This window comes from Protopterus annectens, chromosome 2.part1, assembly GCF_019279795.1.
Source record: "Protopterus annectens isolate FY-2018-M chromosome 2.part1, PAN1.0, whole genome shotgun sequence".
NCBI lineage: Eukaryota > Metazoa > Chordata > Ceratodontiformes > Protopteridae > Protopterus > Protopterus annectens.
Window position 1 is genome coordinate 1,628,253,829 of NC_056729.1, and position 15,852 is coordinate 1,628,269,680.

The 15,852-nt window shown below is 39.2% G+C and overlaps 1 protein-coding gene across 1 annotated transcript in view; it reads right to left on the reverse strand.

Moving 5' to 3' along the window:
- The window catches only part of LOC122795000, a 1,473,143-nt gene that overhangs the window by 1,432,361 nt on the left and 24,930 nt on the right, over positions 1-15,852 (reverse strand). The window contains exon 3 of the mRNA XM_044063587.1: positions 8,583-8,637. Coding sequence (XP_043919522.1) covers positions 8,583-8,637 — 55 coding nt within the window. The remainder of the gene's footprint in view (positions 1-8,582; positions 8,638-15,852) is intronic.

Consider the following 15,852-nt stretch of genomic DNA (forward strand, 5'->3'; position numbering starts at 1 on the left):
AGTGCTTGAAGTTCTGAGATACGTCTAGCTGAAGTGATAGCAACCAGAAAAAGTGTCTTCCAAGAAAGAAATTTTAAGGAACACGATGCTGCCGGTTCAAAGGGAGGCAAAATTAAGGAAGCTAAAACTAAATTGAGATCCCAAGGAGGAGGAGGATCTCTAACTGGGGGTCTAAGAAGAGATGTTCCTCTCATAAAGGCCTTGCAGAGCTTATGAGATATTATGCTAGAATTAAACATACCTTTATGAAAATTAGAAATGGCAGCTAGCTGTACTCTAATGGTAGTGGAAGCCACACCAGACTGAAAGAGTTGCGCTAGAAATTCAAGAATTTCATGGACTGGGGCTGAGAAAGGATCCAAATTTCTAGATTCTGCCTAGTAAGAAAAACGTTTCCATTTACTAGCATACGTTTTCCTCGTAGTAGACTTATGTGAGGAAACAATATTATCACGGACTGCTGGGGAGATACTGGAAAGCCTGGCTAAGGTTGGAAGTGGAGTAACCAAGCTGTGAGCTGGAGAGTTTGAAGGGATTGGTGCAACCTGCTGGATTGATGAATCAGAAGATCTGGAACCGGGTCCAGAATCCACGGTTGATCCAGAAGCTGGAGGTGCAGGAACGGGAACCATATCTGTCGAAGCCAATATGGGGCAATGAGGATCATTTTGCAACCCAACAATTTTGCTTTCTGTATGAGCTTGGTATTAGGGGAAAAGTGTACAGGAGTTCCTGAGGCCAATCGTGGACTAGAGCATCTCTGGGTATATGACCTGGAAGAGGAAGTAGGGAGAAGTAGCTGCTGCATTTGTTGTTGAGAGGAGTGGCAAATAGGTCGCAGCAAGTCTGTCCCCATTTGCAGAAGATAAGATCCGCAACTTCCTGATTCAGAGACCACTCGTGAGGCATGAGGATAGCTCAGTTGAGCCTGTCCGCTATGACATTGGATTTCCCAGGGATGTGTGTTGCTATCAGAAAACGTTGGGAGGAAATCGCCCATTGCCACAGTCTGAGTGCTTCTCGACACAAGGGGTAAGACCCGGTCCCGCCCTGTTTGTTGATGTACCACACCATTGACATTTTGTCTGTTTGGATTGCAATGGTCCCGGAAGGAAGAGAGTCTTGAAGGGCTTGCAACGCTAGGAGCACCGCTCTCATTTCTAGGACATTGATATGCAGATGGTATTCGCGAGGTTGCCAAGTGCCTTGGACTGTCCTGCCTAGATAATGCCCGCCCCCCCTACCCTGTCAGGGAGGCGTCCGTGGTCACTGTGGCTACCAGAGGAGGTTGTATGAAAGGTCTGCCTTGAATTACTAGTGGGGAGACCATCCACCAAGAAAGGTGCCTTTTGCATGTTTCTGTGATCAGGATCATGTGAGACATGGGTAGCTCCTGGAAAGACCACTGCGTGAAAAGAAGCCACTGAAGGATTCTCATGTGGAAACGCGCTAATGGGACAAGAAGAATAGCAGCTGCCATGGAGCCTAGAGCTTGGAGGACATATCTGACTTGAATCCTTTTGCTCTGCATTAGAATTAACACTCGTTGACGAATAGTGGAAACTCTTTCCTGTGGTAATCTTGCAAACATTTCTTTTGTGTTTAATTCTACTCCTATGTATGTGATAGACTGACAGGGCAACAAGGCAGAGTTTTCAAAATTTACTGTGATGCCTAGTTGAGTGCATGATGTGATTGTATAATCCTGTGCCTCTAAGAGTTGATGCCTGGTGGTAGCAGTCAGGAGCCAGTCGTCTAGATAGGGAAACACCTGGAATCCTTGACGCCTCAGGTGAGCTCTGACTACTGCCATACACTTCGTGAACACCCTGGGGGCTGAAATGAGACCAAAGGGCAGAGCTCTGAACTGGTAATGACTGGCCCCTACCCAGAAGCGAAGAAATCTCCTGGAGCGTCTGTCCATCTTGATATGGTAGTACGCGTCCTGAAGATTTATCGAGCACCTCCAATTGTCCTGACCCAGAAAAGGGAAAATGGACTGCAGTGTCACCATCTGGAACTTCTCTTTTTGTACAGATTTGTTCAATCTGCTGAGATCCAGTATTGGTCGCCAGTCCCCTGTCTTTTTTGGTACTAAAAAGAATCTTGAGTAAGTTCTGGATCCTAGTTGGTCTGCAAGGACTTCTTGAATGGCTCTTTTTTCTATCAGTCTTGAAACTTCTGTGACTGCTTGATACCTTAGATTGGGTGGGACATCTGGGATGGGATTTTTTGATTCTATGGGAGATTGATGGAAGGGAATTTTGTAACCTCCGGATATAATGGATAGTACCCATCTGTCTCTTGTTATATTTTGCCAGGCTTTTGGGTACAGCGAAAGTCTTCCCCGACTGCCTCCAGAGGTGAGCAGTTGGGCAACCCTTCAGGAATGCTGGAAGGGCTTGGCTGAGAAGGTTTCTCTGTCACCCTGGTTTTGCGGTCCCCTCTGCCACAAGGGTGGCGTCTGTTATTGTTGTTTCCCCCCTTGGGGTCTGGAGGAGGAGTAGAGCCAACAAAAGAGCCCCGGCACTCAGATCCCTCGATAGAAGGTACAATTGAGGTAATCGGAGCCGACATCGGAACTGAAGGAGAGATGATGATCAGCGCAGACGGTTCTACTACTTGCAGATCCATGGTCTCCGGCTCCGAGCTAAATGTACTTGGAGGAGGAATGGAAATAGAGGTGGTTGGAGCTGATACCTGTTGAGGTGGGCTGGATGGTAATTTTTCCAGTGCCTGCAACTTAAGCAACCTACTTACTGCTCTCTCCACATCATGATCCGATAATCTAGAGGATCGAGAGGAGTGGGAAGAATGATGGCTACATTCACTCTGTAACAAGGGTGACTGAGGTGCCGAGTGGATGGACTCCAAGGACAGAGACCTCAGTCTCTTATGGCTCCGAGATGGCTCCGAAATAGCAGATGGAGCCAACGGAGAAGTTGCCTTGTCGGTGCCAGCCGGCACCAACATACTTAGTTGGTCAAGTAAAGGAGTCGACACCGAAGGTGGAGCCGATGGCTTGACAGACTTAGGGGATTTCGCTGGCTGAGTACTTTTAGCCGGAGAATCCTGAGGCTTCAATAATCCCCGAAGGATTAATTTGTTTTTGCGCTCCTGCAGGACCCTTGGACTAAAAGCGTGACATATAGAACAGGAATCCTGCAGGTGAACAGTGCCCAAACAATATACACAACTAATGTGCCCATCTGTCAGACACATTTTCTGACAGCATGAGGCACACTTTTTGAAGCCAGATACCTTGGCATCTTTAGACATTTTCCTAACAACAACCACAACAACAATAAGAAAATGCTATACAAAACTAAGAAACAAAGTCTTTTTTTTTTTTGTTACAGTTAAGGAACAGAAAGGAGAGCCTCTAATTTAAATGGCTGTCCTAAGGGGGGGGGAACTCTCTAATTTAAACGAGTTCAGGGGAAACAGAAGGCCTGTGAGTTATGGAGTGATGGCCAACAAAGATACAACACACAAGAAAGCGATAAGGGATAAAGTAATATATCTAGACAAAAACTTGATAAAAAACTTGACACATTTTTAAGAATAAACAACAATTATAATAATACAAAAAAACTATACTAAGCCTGAGCCAGTAATGAAGCAACCTCGCAGCTGAAGAGGCAAACGAGATCTGGGTAGCTGACGCTGGGCATTCTGGGATAAAGGGTAGCCTTGAGCCAGTAAACAGCTCTCAAGCCATAGAAGATGGCAGTGTCGGAGCCGAGGATCGGCTCTGAACCCAAACAGCAAGAACAAAGGCGAGATGGACAACCTAACTTCAAGAAATACTCCACCTGAACTAATGTTTGAATTTTGCAAGCCCTTCTTGTTACAAAAGCATACAGTAAAAGCTATCCATAGGAGTACGGCCAAACTAGTTCAGTGTCTGCATTAGTAAATCAATATAATAAAATTAGTAAATCAGTAAAATAAAAAGATCCAGGCAGGTGTCAAGGTGCCTAGATTCAGGAAAGCACTCAAATGTACTGATAGCCAATCTGAGTGCATGAACTTAGCTTGCTCAGCACTGCTGAAGGAAGGATTACATCACTACACACAAGGACTGTCCCATGATACAGAATCCATTCATATTGTTCTGGCATGGATTGGGACATGAGTGATGGATGTTGTGATGTAAGGAAATATTGCCAGCCCAGCTATCTGGAATTTTGTAAATAATTATGTCATTTGTGAATACTGATATGATGTATACAGAATTGTATGTTATGTACTGAGTCAAAATGTAACCACAGCATGCCCTGCTGACTTAGAACAGAAAATAAGTTGAAATTAGATTGCTTTACGATTGTGCTATAAAAGTTCTCTCTCAGTTTCAGTGTAGCAGACACAATGTCTAGAGCTACAAGTTTTTATATCGTCATGAAAGAGAAATAATTACTAGGTTTAAAATGTAAAATGTTTTTTACTGTTTTACGACTTCCAAGATCTGCAAACATCTGAGAGATATGTATTTTTAACACAGAAATGTTAAATTATGTTAGCTTCTGTTTCAGTCTGGGAACTGAAGTCAGGTGACAAAAAGTGATGTCATCCAAACTAACCCAGCAATAATATTTGATACTGATTTAAGAACTCTCTCAGAGAGAGACTGTGCATTTTGTATTTTGTCTTGGACCTAGCAAAAACATACACTCATCATCATCTGAACTTGCCTTTCCCTGTAAGTAAGTTTTTAGGGCACAGTAAATCTTTTAGCTATAGTTAGGATTATAGTAAAGATCAGTTTAGATGTTTTCTGTATTTATTTCAGACTGTCCTACATTGTTGTTTCAAATACTTCCTGTGATTTTGAACTCTGAAGATACTGTGTTGATTCACTGAGTGTTGTCTTATTGTATTATTTATTATTAAATATATTTAAACCTATCTTTGTGGCTGATATTTGTGAGACATATTTAAGCTCTTAGAGTACTTGCATATGTATTTGGTGACACTGTACAGGCCACTCCTAAATAGCCTTGCAAGTCTTGTTCAGACTGTCATTTGGATAATAATAACATTACACAGTAGGATTGGACACCCTTTGTAAGGGCCTTATAGTGGCTGATAAGTAGGTTTGGTAGCAGTGGAGACTACCTTATAGCCTGGGCAAAAGGGGGCCAAAGCTAGTAAACCTGTGCCAGCCTTCCCCAGGTGTGTGTATGTGTGTTTGTATATAAACCAAATGTCAACGTGTGTGTGTGCCTGCTATATGGGCAGGGACATGAAGCACTGGTCGGACAGAGAGGGTGCTGGAGGTCTTGGCTTGGCCCCTCAGCTGAGATCTTAACCCTATAGCTGTACCAGTGGGGAGCCTTATTAGGGATCTGGAAAAAAGGGAGAAACTAGTCCCAGACTGACTATGATCACTGTGTGCTCTTAAGGGAAATTGCAACTTACTGTGTTTGTAGTTGTCATCCTCCCAGTGTGTATGTCCCTTAGCTGTTGCAAGTGGTGAGGACTGAGGCTCCTTGATTACTGGGCCAGTGTAGGGACATCAAAGCTGTATTAAGGTGTATACTTAACACATCTGTGATGCCCCTGCACTGGCCCAGTAATCACAGATGTGTTAAGGTGTATACCTGGGAACATGAATTGTCAATATGATACCACTCCTTAATAAGCACATAAGATTCTAGAGAGCTGCCAGATCCCAAACTGGAGTGAGTCATGATTGGCGTTGAGGTTTCCAAATCTTGAATTAAGAGACAGGGTAATTACAGCAAGTAAGGTACAGCCAAATAAAAGAATGAGCCCATTGTCATGAAAAATATTCTTAAAATAACCAACAAAGACAGTCAGATAACAAATGAGCTTGATGTGCACAAAAAAGAAGAGAAAGTATGTGTGCATGTATGCATGTATGTGTAGTTGTTGCAATGGAGAATGAAACTGAGAGAATGTTTATTTTACTTAAGAGAATAAGCATCATCCAAAATGTGAGTAACCATCAGAAAAATAAATGTGCAAAAGCAAGGGGGTGGAATTTGAAGATCAAAAAGGAGGCAGCTCAGAGGGGGATACATAAAAAGAACAGCCTCATTGAGAAATATGATGAGTCAGAAACTTTGAAGGAATTCAGCAATGCACTGACCAAACATATTGATCTCTAGTGGGCTGCTTATTAATTATAGCCAACAGCATCTCCATTAGGTAAAGAATAATGCAGGTTACCTGATTCAAGCAGATTTTAGCTGCTGTAGTAAGACTCTGCATTATCAATATTACGAGGTAACTGAAGAAATTACAACGTATGGGTTATGCATAAGTGAATAGAATACAAAATAAGAAAGCCAAAACGGACAATTCACTGCAGGTAAACACTCGGGGCCAATAAGTCAGAAGCCTTAATGTATTAAAACTGGAACAAGTTTTTATTCATTTAAAAACAATGATGAGCAATTTCATTCATTAAATTTATGAACGTCTGGGGCAGTGTTTGCCAATATGGTCATGGCCTATTGGGAGCATAATTTCCTTTTTAATAGTGAATTTAATCAACATGTTCATGTTTATTTAGGCTATTTAGACAATATTTTTATAATATGGAAAGGGGAAGAGGTAGCTTTGGAAAGATTTATTAATTATATTAATAATAGCACATCATTTCTCCATTTTACACATGAGATGCAGGTTGATAAAATAGCATATTTGGAAGTGTTGTTAAAAAATTATTTAAATGAAGAAAGGTTTACATGTAAAATTTATAGGAAAAAGACATATTCAAGCTCTTTTTTACATTATAGTAGTATGCACCCGATGCACCAAAAAAGATCAGTTGTTAAAGCCCAGTTGGTTAGGGCAGCCCGTATGGTCACCCAAGATAACGAATTCTTGGAAGAGGTCAATCGAATGGTTAGTATGTTTGCTAAGAGAGGATACCCACTAGATGTTTTACAAGGATTAGTGGAAGTGACCTCAAAGAGATTTACAGGTTATTTTAAACCTATATTTAATAGAATAAGAAGTGATGAAAATGACCCTTGAAAGAAATGGGGAAGAAGTAACAGCTAATGAGTCACAATTGGTAGGGTTCAATTTGGAGGACAGAAGTATTCATGGAGTTACTTTTGTTACCACATTAGGTGCAAATTACAACACAGTTAAGAATATTTTAATAAAGAACTGGGTTATTTTCCAAGAATATTTGGAAATCAAAGATAAAGTAGGGACAAGGGCAGTATTAGTATATAGGAGAGCACCGAATTTTAAAAACTTATTGGAGAATTTGATATCTACAGTTACAACAAATATAGGTTCAGTGCATAGCATGAATAAATGCGGATGTTGCCCATACTGTAAGTATATAAAAGTGGGGGATACCTTTACAATGACAGATAAGGTATACAAGATACATGGCAAGTATAACTGTGACTCTAAGTCAGTGGTGCATATAGCTCTATGTGACCGATGTCCCTGTTTTTACACTGGTAAAACAGATTGAAAATTAAAAGAAAGGGTGTATGAGCATAGTTATGCTATAAGAAAAGCTAATGTTAATAATGCTTTAGTGAAACATGTTCAAACTTACAACAACCATGTATTTCATTTTATGGTAATAGAGTTACTCCAAATTTAAGGGGGGTCCATGGACTTTATATTTAGAAAAGAAGGCATTAATGTGGCAAGTCCTCCTGGATGCGATCCTTTGGCCCGGTATCAATGAAAACATTTCTATTAGTTGTTTATTAAAGCTCAAGACATTGGATAGATGAAACTATTTTAGGAAAGTGGATTGTATCTAGTGGTTTTAAAACATGTCTATAGCATTTTTAATGTGAATGTGTTTCAATAACAGTTAACTATTAGGATGTAAGTAATTTAATTTTTATGCATTTCTATGTAAAACTACATTTTGAACTGTCTAATTGTAAGGTTTAGTTGGATATAACTAACTAGTTAGATTAGATTTTAATTCGTAAATCCTTTTTACATAAAATTATTATAAAATTATAATGAAGTCCGTGGGAAGTGTATAATCTAGTGACAGTTTCTTGTATTTTAGGGTAGCTAGAAAGCTTATAAACTTTGTTTATTTTAACTTAATTTACGTATGAAGGCAACATATGAAAGGAAATGACATCATCTTAATGGGGTGCGTCTAGGATACAAAATGTGGATTGGAGTAGAGTTTTTTATCTGAAGAAGTTCATAAATTTAATGAACGAAAGCACTCATCAGTGTTTTTAACTGAATAAGACTTGTTCCAGTTTTAATACGTTAACGTTTCTAACTTATTGGCACTGAGCTGTTTGCCTGCTGTGAGTTGTCTGTTTTGGCTAGCTTGTTTTTTGACAAAATAAGAAAGCAAAGAATGTAAGAACCAAGCAAGGCAGAAGTACATAAACAGAAAAACAGTGGATAGCCCTGGTAATCCTTATCTGTTGATGCAATATGTTTTCTTTTCTTAGCTTGGAAAACAAATATTCATCTTTGCAGACAAATATGCACATTTGAAAGGCATTGAACTCTGTACAGACTTGCAATTATTAATTAAACTGCTATATTAAATATGTTATAAATAGTATTCATGTTAACTTATCTGTTTTAACAATACAAACCTTATTCTCTTTGGTAAAATGTTGTAGAGTTCCAAAAGAAGAAACTTTCAAACATCTGAAAACAACAAGAAAACATTAAAACATTAACCAATAGGTATTTATTGAAATCATCAAGTTTAAAAAAAAATAAACCACAACCAAAAGTATAACTATTTTTGCAATACCATGCAGACAATTGGAATTGCAGCTTTAAAGTGATGCAATGTTAACAGTTAAACTTAATAAGTCTCCCTGCAATGTCAATAGGATACAAACAAATCTATTGCAGTCATTTGGCCATGGTAGTTTTTGAGTAATCAGCAAGATATGTGTAATATAAACAGTTGCAATCTGTCTGAATTCTTACATATGCACATCAGTCCAAAATTTAGCCAGAACGTGGTGCTTAGATATGACTTACATAGCTTTAATCCTAATGAGATAACTACAGTAATCTGCATATGATGTAGTACACAGTTCTTAAGTCTCCATTTGACTCTTCAGTTAAACGAGGTTAAATCACACATCCAGTGTCTCATCTAATTTACTGGCTATTCAGGCACTACATGCCATCAAATATAAAGACACATCTGCCAGAAGTTAAAATATACATCTGCAGAAATGAAGAAATATATTTGTTCTCGAGTTTCTGTGCTTGGAAGTACAGAAGACATTTTTCAAAATATCCACCCCCCTCGCAACTTTCTAAGCAGAAACTTATCAGAAAATGAGATATCTTGGATGCAAAAAGCTGATTTTTTCCTTAGTGTAAATGGTTTTATGAGAAGCATGAAAATGTACAGTATACAATATTCCTGCATGTCTCAAGGGACGTTGTTTCTGAATGAGAAGAAAGACAAAATAGCAACATTTTTAGAGAACTTCAGGAATTATTGTGAGCTCAGCAAGTATTTGCCATTAGACATTTGCTCTATAAAGATTTCAAATGCATATGTTATTAAACAGAAGAAAAGAGCTAGAGACAGTGAATTTGTTAAGCTACATGATTTACTAGTAAGAGACCGAAGAATTTCTAATAGTAGGAATGATGAAACAAAAGGCAGACTTATAAGAGAAACAGGGCTGATATTGCTGAAAGCTGTGTAAGTGTGCAGAAGTAAGTGAAATTCCTAGTCAAATTTAAAAACATTAACTAATGAAAAGTAACATATGTTGAATAAAACTGAGCAAGTTATTAAGGCAAAAATAAGAAAGTCAGAAAATGTTACAGCAGTAACAGATATGAATAAGAGCCATGTAAGAAATTAAGATGGAGACCAGACAAATGCTCAAACAGTTTTAATTCATGCTTGTGCCTATAAATATGAGAAGATGAACTGTCCTGATTTTAATAAGTCCTGCAGAAACTGTGCTACACCACACCATGTTTTTAAGAAATGTAAATGGAAAACTGATGTGCTGCAAAGAATGGATATGCTCCTGGACAGAAGCATGAAAATGAAGTTTCTGAAGGTGTTACTGAACTAGTCTGAAATGCTGAACTAATGAGGCAAGAATGCAGAACAGACTGCCGGCAGAAAATACTAAAAATTAGTAGACATAATGTCAAATGTAAATGAGATATAGGTCCAGAGTGCAGTACTCTGTTTCAAGACAGTTTTAAAAGTTTATGGCTAGATAACCCTGAATGTACAACTATGTGCCCACTGCCAACCTGCTCTGAACAATGGGCAGCATTAATGGGTCAAAAACTGCTGAGAAGCAGCATTTAAAATCAAAATACACACACAAAAGTCCAAATTTATTTTCAGACAATAACACTTACAGCAGCACTTAAAAGGATAATTCTCATGATATTTTGGGTCACCTGGCTTCTGCAAAAACTAGAAATAATAACAAGAATTGACAGTGAAAAAGCAAAGACTGCATCTGCACATAAATACTTCCATAGCCAAAAGAGGCATTGCAGATACTATGCAATCATAGCAGTGAAATGCTATATGACTACAAACATCATCTGGAGAATATACCATACAAACAAAACCTATCACAATTTCAGATACACATATGTCTAATAAAGTACCTGTAACTCAAAATAAAATGGAGCATGAAATGAAGTATATGGACAGCTTACATGTTATCAAGAAACATAATGAAAAGAGAGCACTATCCATTGATTACAGTTGAACTGGTAGTCTCTGCAATGCAAGGGCTTCTGGCAGGTAAAGCTAGATGAAGTTCATAAGTTCATAGGTACGTACTAGGCTATCTGCCCTAGGGCATTTATAAGCCTAGCCAGAATATGTTGGCTTTCGCCTCCCTTTTAGACTAGAATCCTGAGCCCTTATCCAGCAAGGCCATAGAAGTGATCCCAGGAGTGAATTTACGATTTCCCATCCACTCATCAAGATTTCTCTTGAAGAGGTTCAGCAAGGGGCACTGCCTAACATGGTCCGGGACTCTATTCCAGAGTGAGGGAAGCCTCTGGGATATGAATCTATCCCTCCAGCATATCCTATTTATAGCTGTGCTGAGGTTTAAATCGCTGGAGCGTGTAGCTCCAATGGATTTATTTTTTTTTGAAGTGGAGCATGTCCATTAGTTCCGGATTAGGCATGGCCTTGTACATCAGGCAGAGATCGCCTCTGAGTAGGCAGTAAGCAACTGAGTAGAGCTGGAGTTTTTTTAGTTGAGCTGCATAAGGCATCTGTTTGAGGCCCACGATCCTCTTGGTGAAGTACTTTTGAGGTTTCTCCAGCTGTTGCAGGTGTCGGGTAATGTACATCCCAAATGGGGCATTGTACTCAATTATGGACCTGATGAGTGATGAGTAGAGGGGCACAATGACCTCTCTTGATCTAGATGTGAACCCTTTTGTGATTAGGTGAGCTATATAGAAGGTTTTTCTAACCACTTTGGCAATGTGATTGTCAAAGGAGAGGTTACTATCTACTTGGGTCCCTAGATCCCTAATTATTTCTTCCGTACTTAGCGGATTACCTCCTGTGTGGTAGTTTGTGAGCACTTTGTTTTTCTCAAAGGGAATGACTATACATTTTTTGGCATTTAGCTTGAGGCTGTGGTTCTGACACCAAGTATACATCTCTGTAAGACCCTTCTGGAGGATGCTTGTGTCAGCCGGAGAGTCCATTATGGCTCCCAGTTTGCAATCATCTGCAAACTTGGTCAGCCACAGTCCTCCCATGCTTGCCTGTACCTCAGAGAAGTATATACCGAACAGGAGGGGTCCCAGGACAGAGGCCTGTGGGATGCCACTTGCAACCGGTTTAGAGTCAGACATGGCACCCGCAACTCTGACCATGTGAGTTCTATCCCTCAGCCAGTTTGCAACCCATCTTGTGAACCCATCTTGTGATGAATGGGTTGATATTTAGGCTGGTAAGCTTATTTATGATACCAGAGTGGGGAATTGTGTCAAAGGCCTTTGCGAGGTCCAAGTAGGCTGTGTGGACTGCCTTTCCCTCATCTATGGCTTTGGTAACTGTTTCGAAGACGTCAACTAGGTTTAGGAGGCAAGACCTGCCTTTAACAAAGCCGAATTGGGTAGGGTCCAGTGTCTGGAGGTTCCCAATGTCTTTGTTTATGAGATCCATGATAATGCACTCCATAGCCTTGCGACCAGGCTAGTCAGGCTTATAGAGTGATAGTTCCCGGGATCCGTTGTGGCGCCCCCTTTGTGGAGCGGGATTACAGTTGCTGTACGCCACTCTTTGGGTACTTAACCTGTGGTGAGGCTGAGTTGGAACAGTGAATTTATGTGAGGGTTTATTTCTTTTTGGAGTTCGTGTACAGGCGCAGCCCGGGATGCCATCCGGTCCCATTGATGCTGTGTTTTTTACTTTGGAAAGGGCTGCTTTCACCTGTGTGTCTGTGATGTCAGGGGGACTGCATACTTCTGGGATAGACACAGGTCCTTTTGGGGGGGGTAAAGTTTGCACTGAACCTGTCCGCCAGGATGTTGGCAATGTCAGTGGGTTCAGTGTACTTTGTGCCATTTTGCACCAGCTCAGAGCAGATTTGGGAGTTACCACCCAGATTCATGATGTTGCTAAAGAAAGCCTTATGATTATCTTTAGAATCTTTGGCAATTTTTCTTTCGAAGCTAGCCTTTGATGATTTTATGAGGGATCGAAGTTTCTTGCTAGTACTGATCAGGGATGCCTTCCCTTTTTGGGATTTTGCCCTATCATGTAATAGTTTCTTCCTTCTGTTGTAAAGTTTATTTATGGCCGGGGTCCACCAGACTGGTCTCCTGTTTTTGCAGGAGTGAGTCTTGGTTTTACTTGGGATGGCACGATCCATGCATTCCTGTAGGTGCTCATAGAATGCATTTGTGAAGGATTCTGCGTTTTGGGTAGCATTTTCCATTAGCCCGAGTGCTTTGAATTTCTCCACCTCGGTCTTGAGAAGTGTGAAGTTTGCGTTTGAGAAGTTTTTTACAACCCTAAATGTGTATAATGTGCACATAAAAGTGTATTTAACATACCATTAAGAAAATACAAATTTCGGTACTTTTCCGTTATCGGGGCAACAGTGTCAAGACGATCGTTCAGCTGTAATCCAGTTCTTTAACATATCTGTTAACCAGACATTCTGTTAATCTATTTAAATTATACATTTTAAAATAAAGACATTAACTGTAACTGTATTCACTTTATTTATATCTGGTTAACAGATATGTGAAAGAACTAGCATATAGCTGAGCGCTCGCACTAAAACTGTTCTGATAATTTACATGGAGAAAAATATATAAGAAAATCTCTTCAGACAGAATGTGGTAATTATTAATTATTGGTTTCATAGACATCTGGCACTAAAAATCACAAAGTGGTTAAATGAATGGCAATTTAAAGCCATCACACTTTCTTGATTCCAACGGATTTTTGTTCTCTAAGGGGCTAGTGGAGTGTTGTTCATGTCACTTGAAAATTGCTATCTACATGTTTTTCTTTTTTTCTGAAGTGTTTGGAAAACACATTTGTGATTGGGCTTAGGCTTTCAATTAAATGTTTACTAACTTTGTACAATAAAAACATACCTGAAGTTATATTCAACGGTTGTTCCCGTTCTCAATGAATACTTTTTCAAGCAGTAGATGATGCTTTACAAAAAAAAATTAAAAAAAAACGTGTACTACCGAGCAGCTATTTCTAGGATGACAATCGCATCTTTGCAGCTGTCTTTATGGCTCATTGATTGAATGTGCACCATATGTGCACATTTTTATTTTCTGTGTATGACATAACTTATTTTTTTACAGTTACCTATTTATATTATCAGAGAACTACATGAAAAGACACTACATTCGGAGCTGTGTGACTACATTTAAACTGTTGCCCCGATAAAGGAAACGTACCCAAATTTCTTATTGCTCCATATGGTACTTTATCAGCACCTGAGTTGTTCTTGAAAGCTTTTGCAAAAGTTAAAGAAAACTTCTTAGGTCAAGAATAGGACTTTATCAAAACCAAAGTGCCTTTCAACTTGCAACAGTTAAATAGCACAACACTAATTAAGCAATCCCACAAGAACCATAGTTGGCTAGTAAAAATATATACAAGTGAAACACTGAGTGTGTGATAATCAACAATTAATAAAATTCTCTCAACAGAAATTATACTCTATGTTAAAATATGTTATAAAATAGATGCCCTTTCCCTTAAAATCGGCATCAGTTATATATGTTCATTCATTCCTGGGTGGGTGTTGGCATTAAGAATTAACTGCCATCTAAACTCACTGTTGTATATTCCATTAGACCAATTGCCACCCCTAATGTTTTTCTTAATTCTCTCAAGAATACCAAACTTAAAACTATTGTAGGCATCACAAGAAAGTGTGCGTTTGTATAGGGAATTGTTGTTATTGTGGGTTTCATTGGCATAAAGGTGTTCATAAATTCTTTTATGTAGAGACCTTTCTGTTTTACCCATGTAAAACCTGTTACAGCCCTGACAAACACAAACATATACTAAGCCTATATTGTCACAGTTTCCCCCTGCTAAATTAACAGTCCAAAGGGGATTACCTATCAAGATGTCTGTTGCTTTCAAAACAAAGGAACAGTATTTACAGGAACCACAGCTCCTTGTTCCCTTAGTGACAGTGTGAGTAGTAAATGGGTGTTTGAATAGGAACTTCAAATTGTGTCCTACCTTGTGAGTGAAAAGTGGCTTATTGCCCAATTTACTATACAATTCACTGTTGCAGTCCAGTATCACCCAATTTTTTGTCAAGATGTCTCTAACTTTCTGGCCAAGGGAACCAAAATAAGTGACCATAGAATGAAAGTTTTGATTATTTGTTAGTGCCCCTTTATTAACAAAACCTTATCCAAGCAAGGGAACAAACCTTGTGCCCCAACCTTCACACTCACACTGTCACTAAGTGAACAAGGAGCTGTGGTTCTTGTAAATACTGTTCCTTTATTTTGAAAGCAACAGACATCTTGTTAGGTAATCCCCTTCAGACAGTTAATTTAGTGGGGGAAACTGTGACAAAATAGGTTTAGTATATGTTTGTGTTTGTTAGGGCTGTAATGGGTTTTACGTGGGTAAAACAGAATGGTCTCTACATAAAATAATTTATGAACACCTTTATGCCATAGAAACCCACAATAACAACAATGCCCTATACAAACACACACTTTCTTGTGATGCCTACAATGGTTTTAAGTTTGGTATTCTGGAGAATATTAAGAAAAACATTAGGGGTGGCAATTGGTCTAATGAAATATACAAGAGTGAGTTTAGATGGCAGTTAATTCTTAATGCCAACACCCTCCAGGAATGAATGAACATACTGATGCCGAATTTAAGGGGCAGAGCATCTATTTTATAACATATTTTAACATAGAGTATAACTTGTATTGAGATAGTTGTATTAATTGTTGATTATCACACACTCACTGTTTCACTTGTATATCTTTTTACTAGCCAACTACAGTTTTTATGGGCTTGTTTAAGGCTGTTTTTATGGATATCACTTTATAGATTCATTCATAGATTAGTACTAGGCTAACTGCCCTTGTGAGCCATTTTAGGCCTAGCCAATTATCCCCTTTGAGATTCAAACCCTGTAACTTGTATTTGTAAGGCAAACACCTGAACCATTAGGCCACCCTCCCAACTAATTCTTGATTGTTTAGTGTTGTGCTATTTAACTGTTGCAAGTTGGCAGGCCCTTTGGTTTTGATAAAGTCCTATACTTGTCAAGACGAAAGCGCTTACCAAGTCTGAAGTGGATTTAATAAATCTTTGTGGTTCTACACTCCACTGATTGTTTATTCCAGCTTTCCTCTCACTTCCAG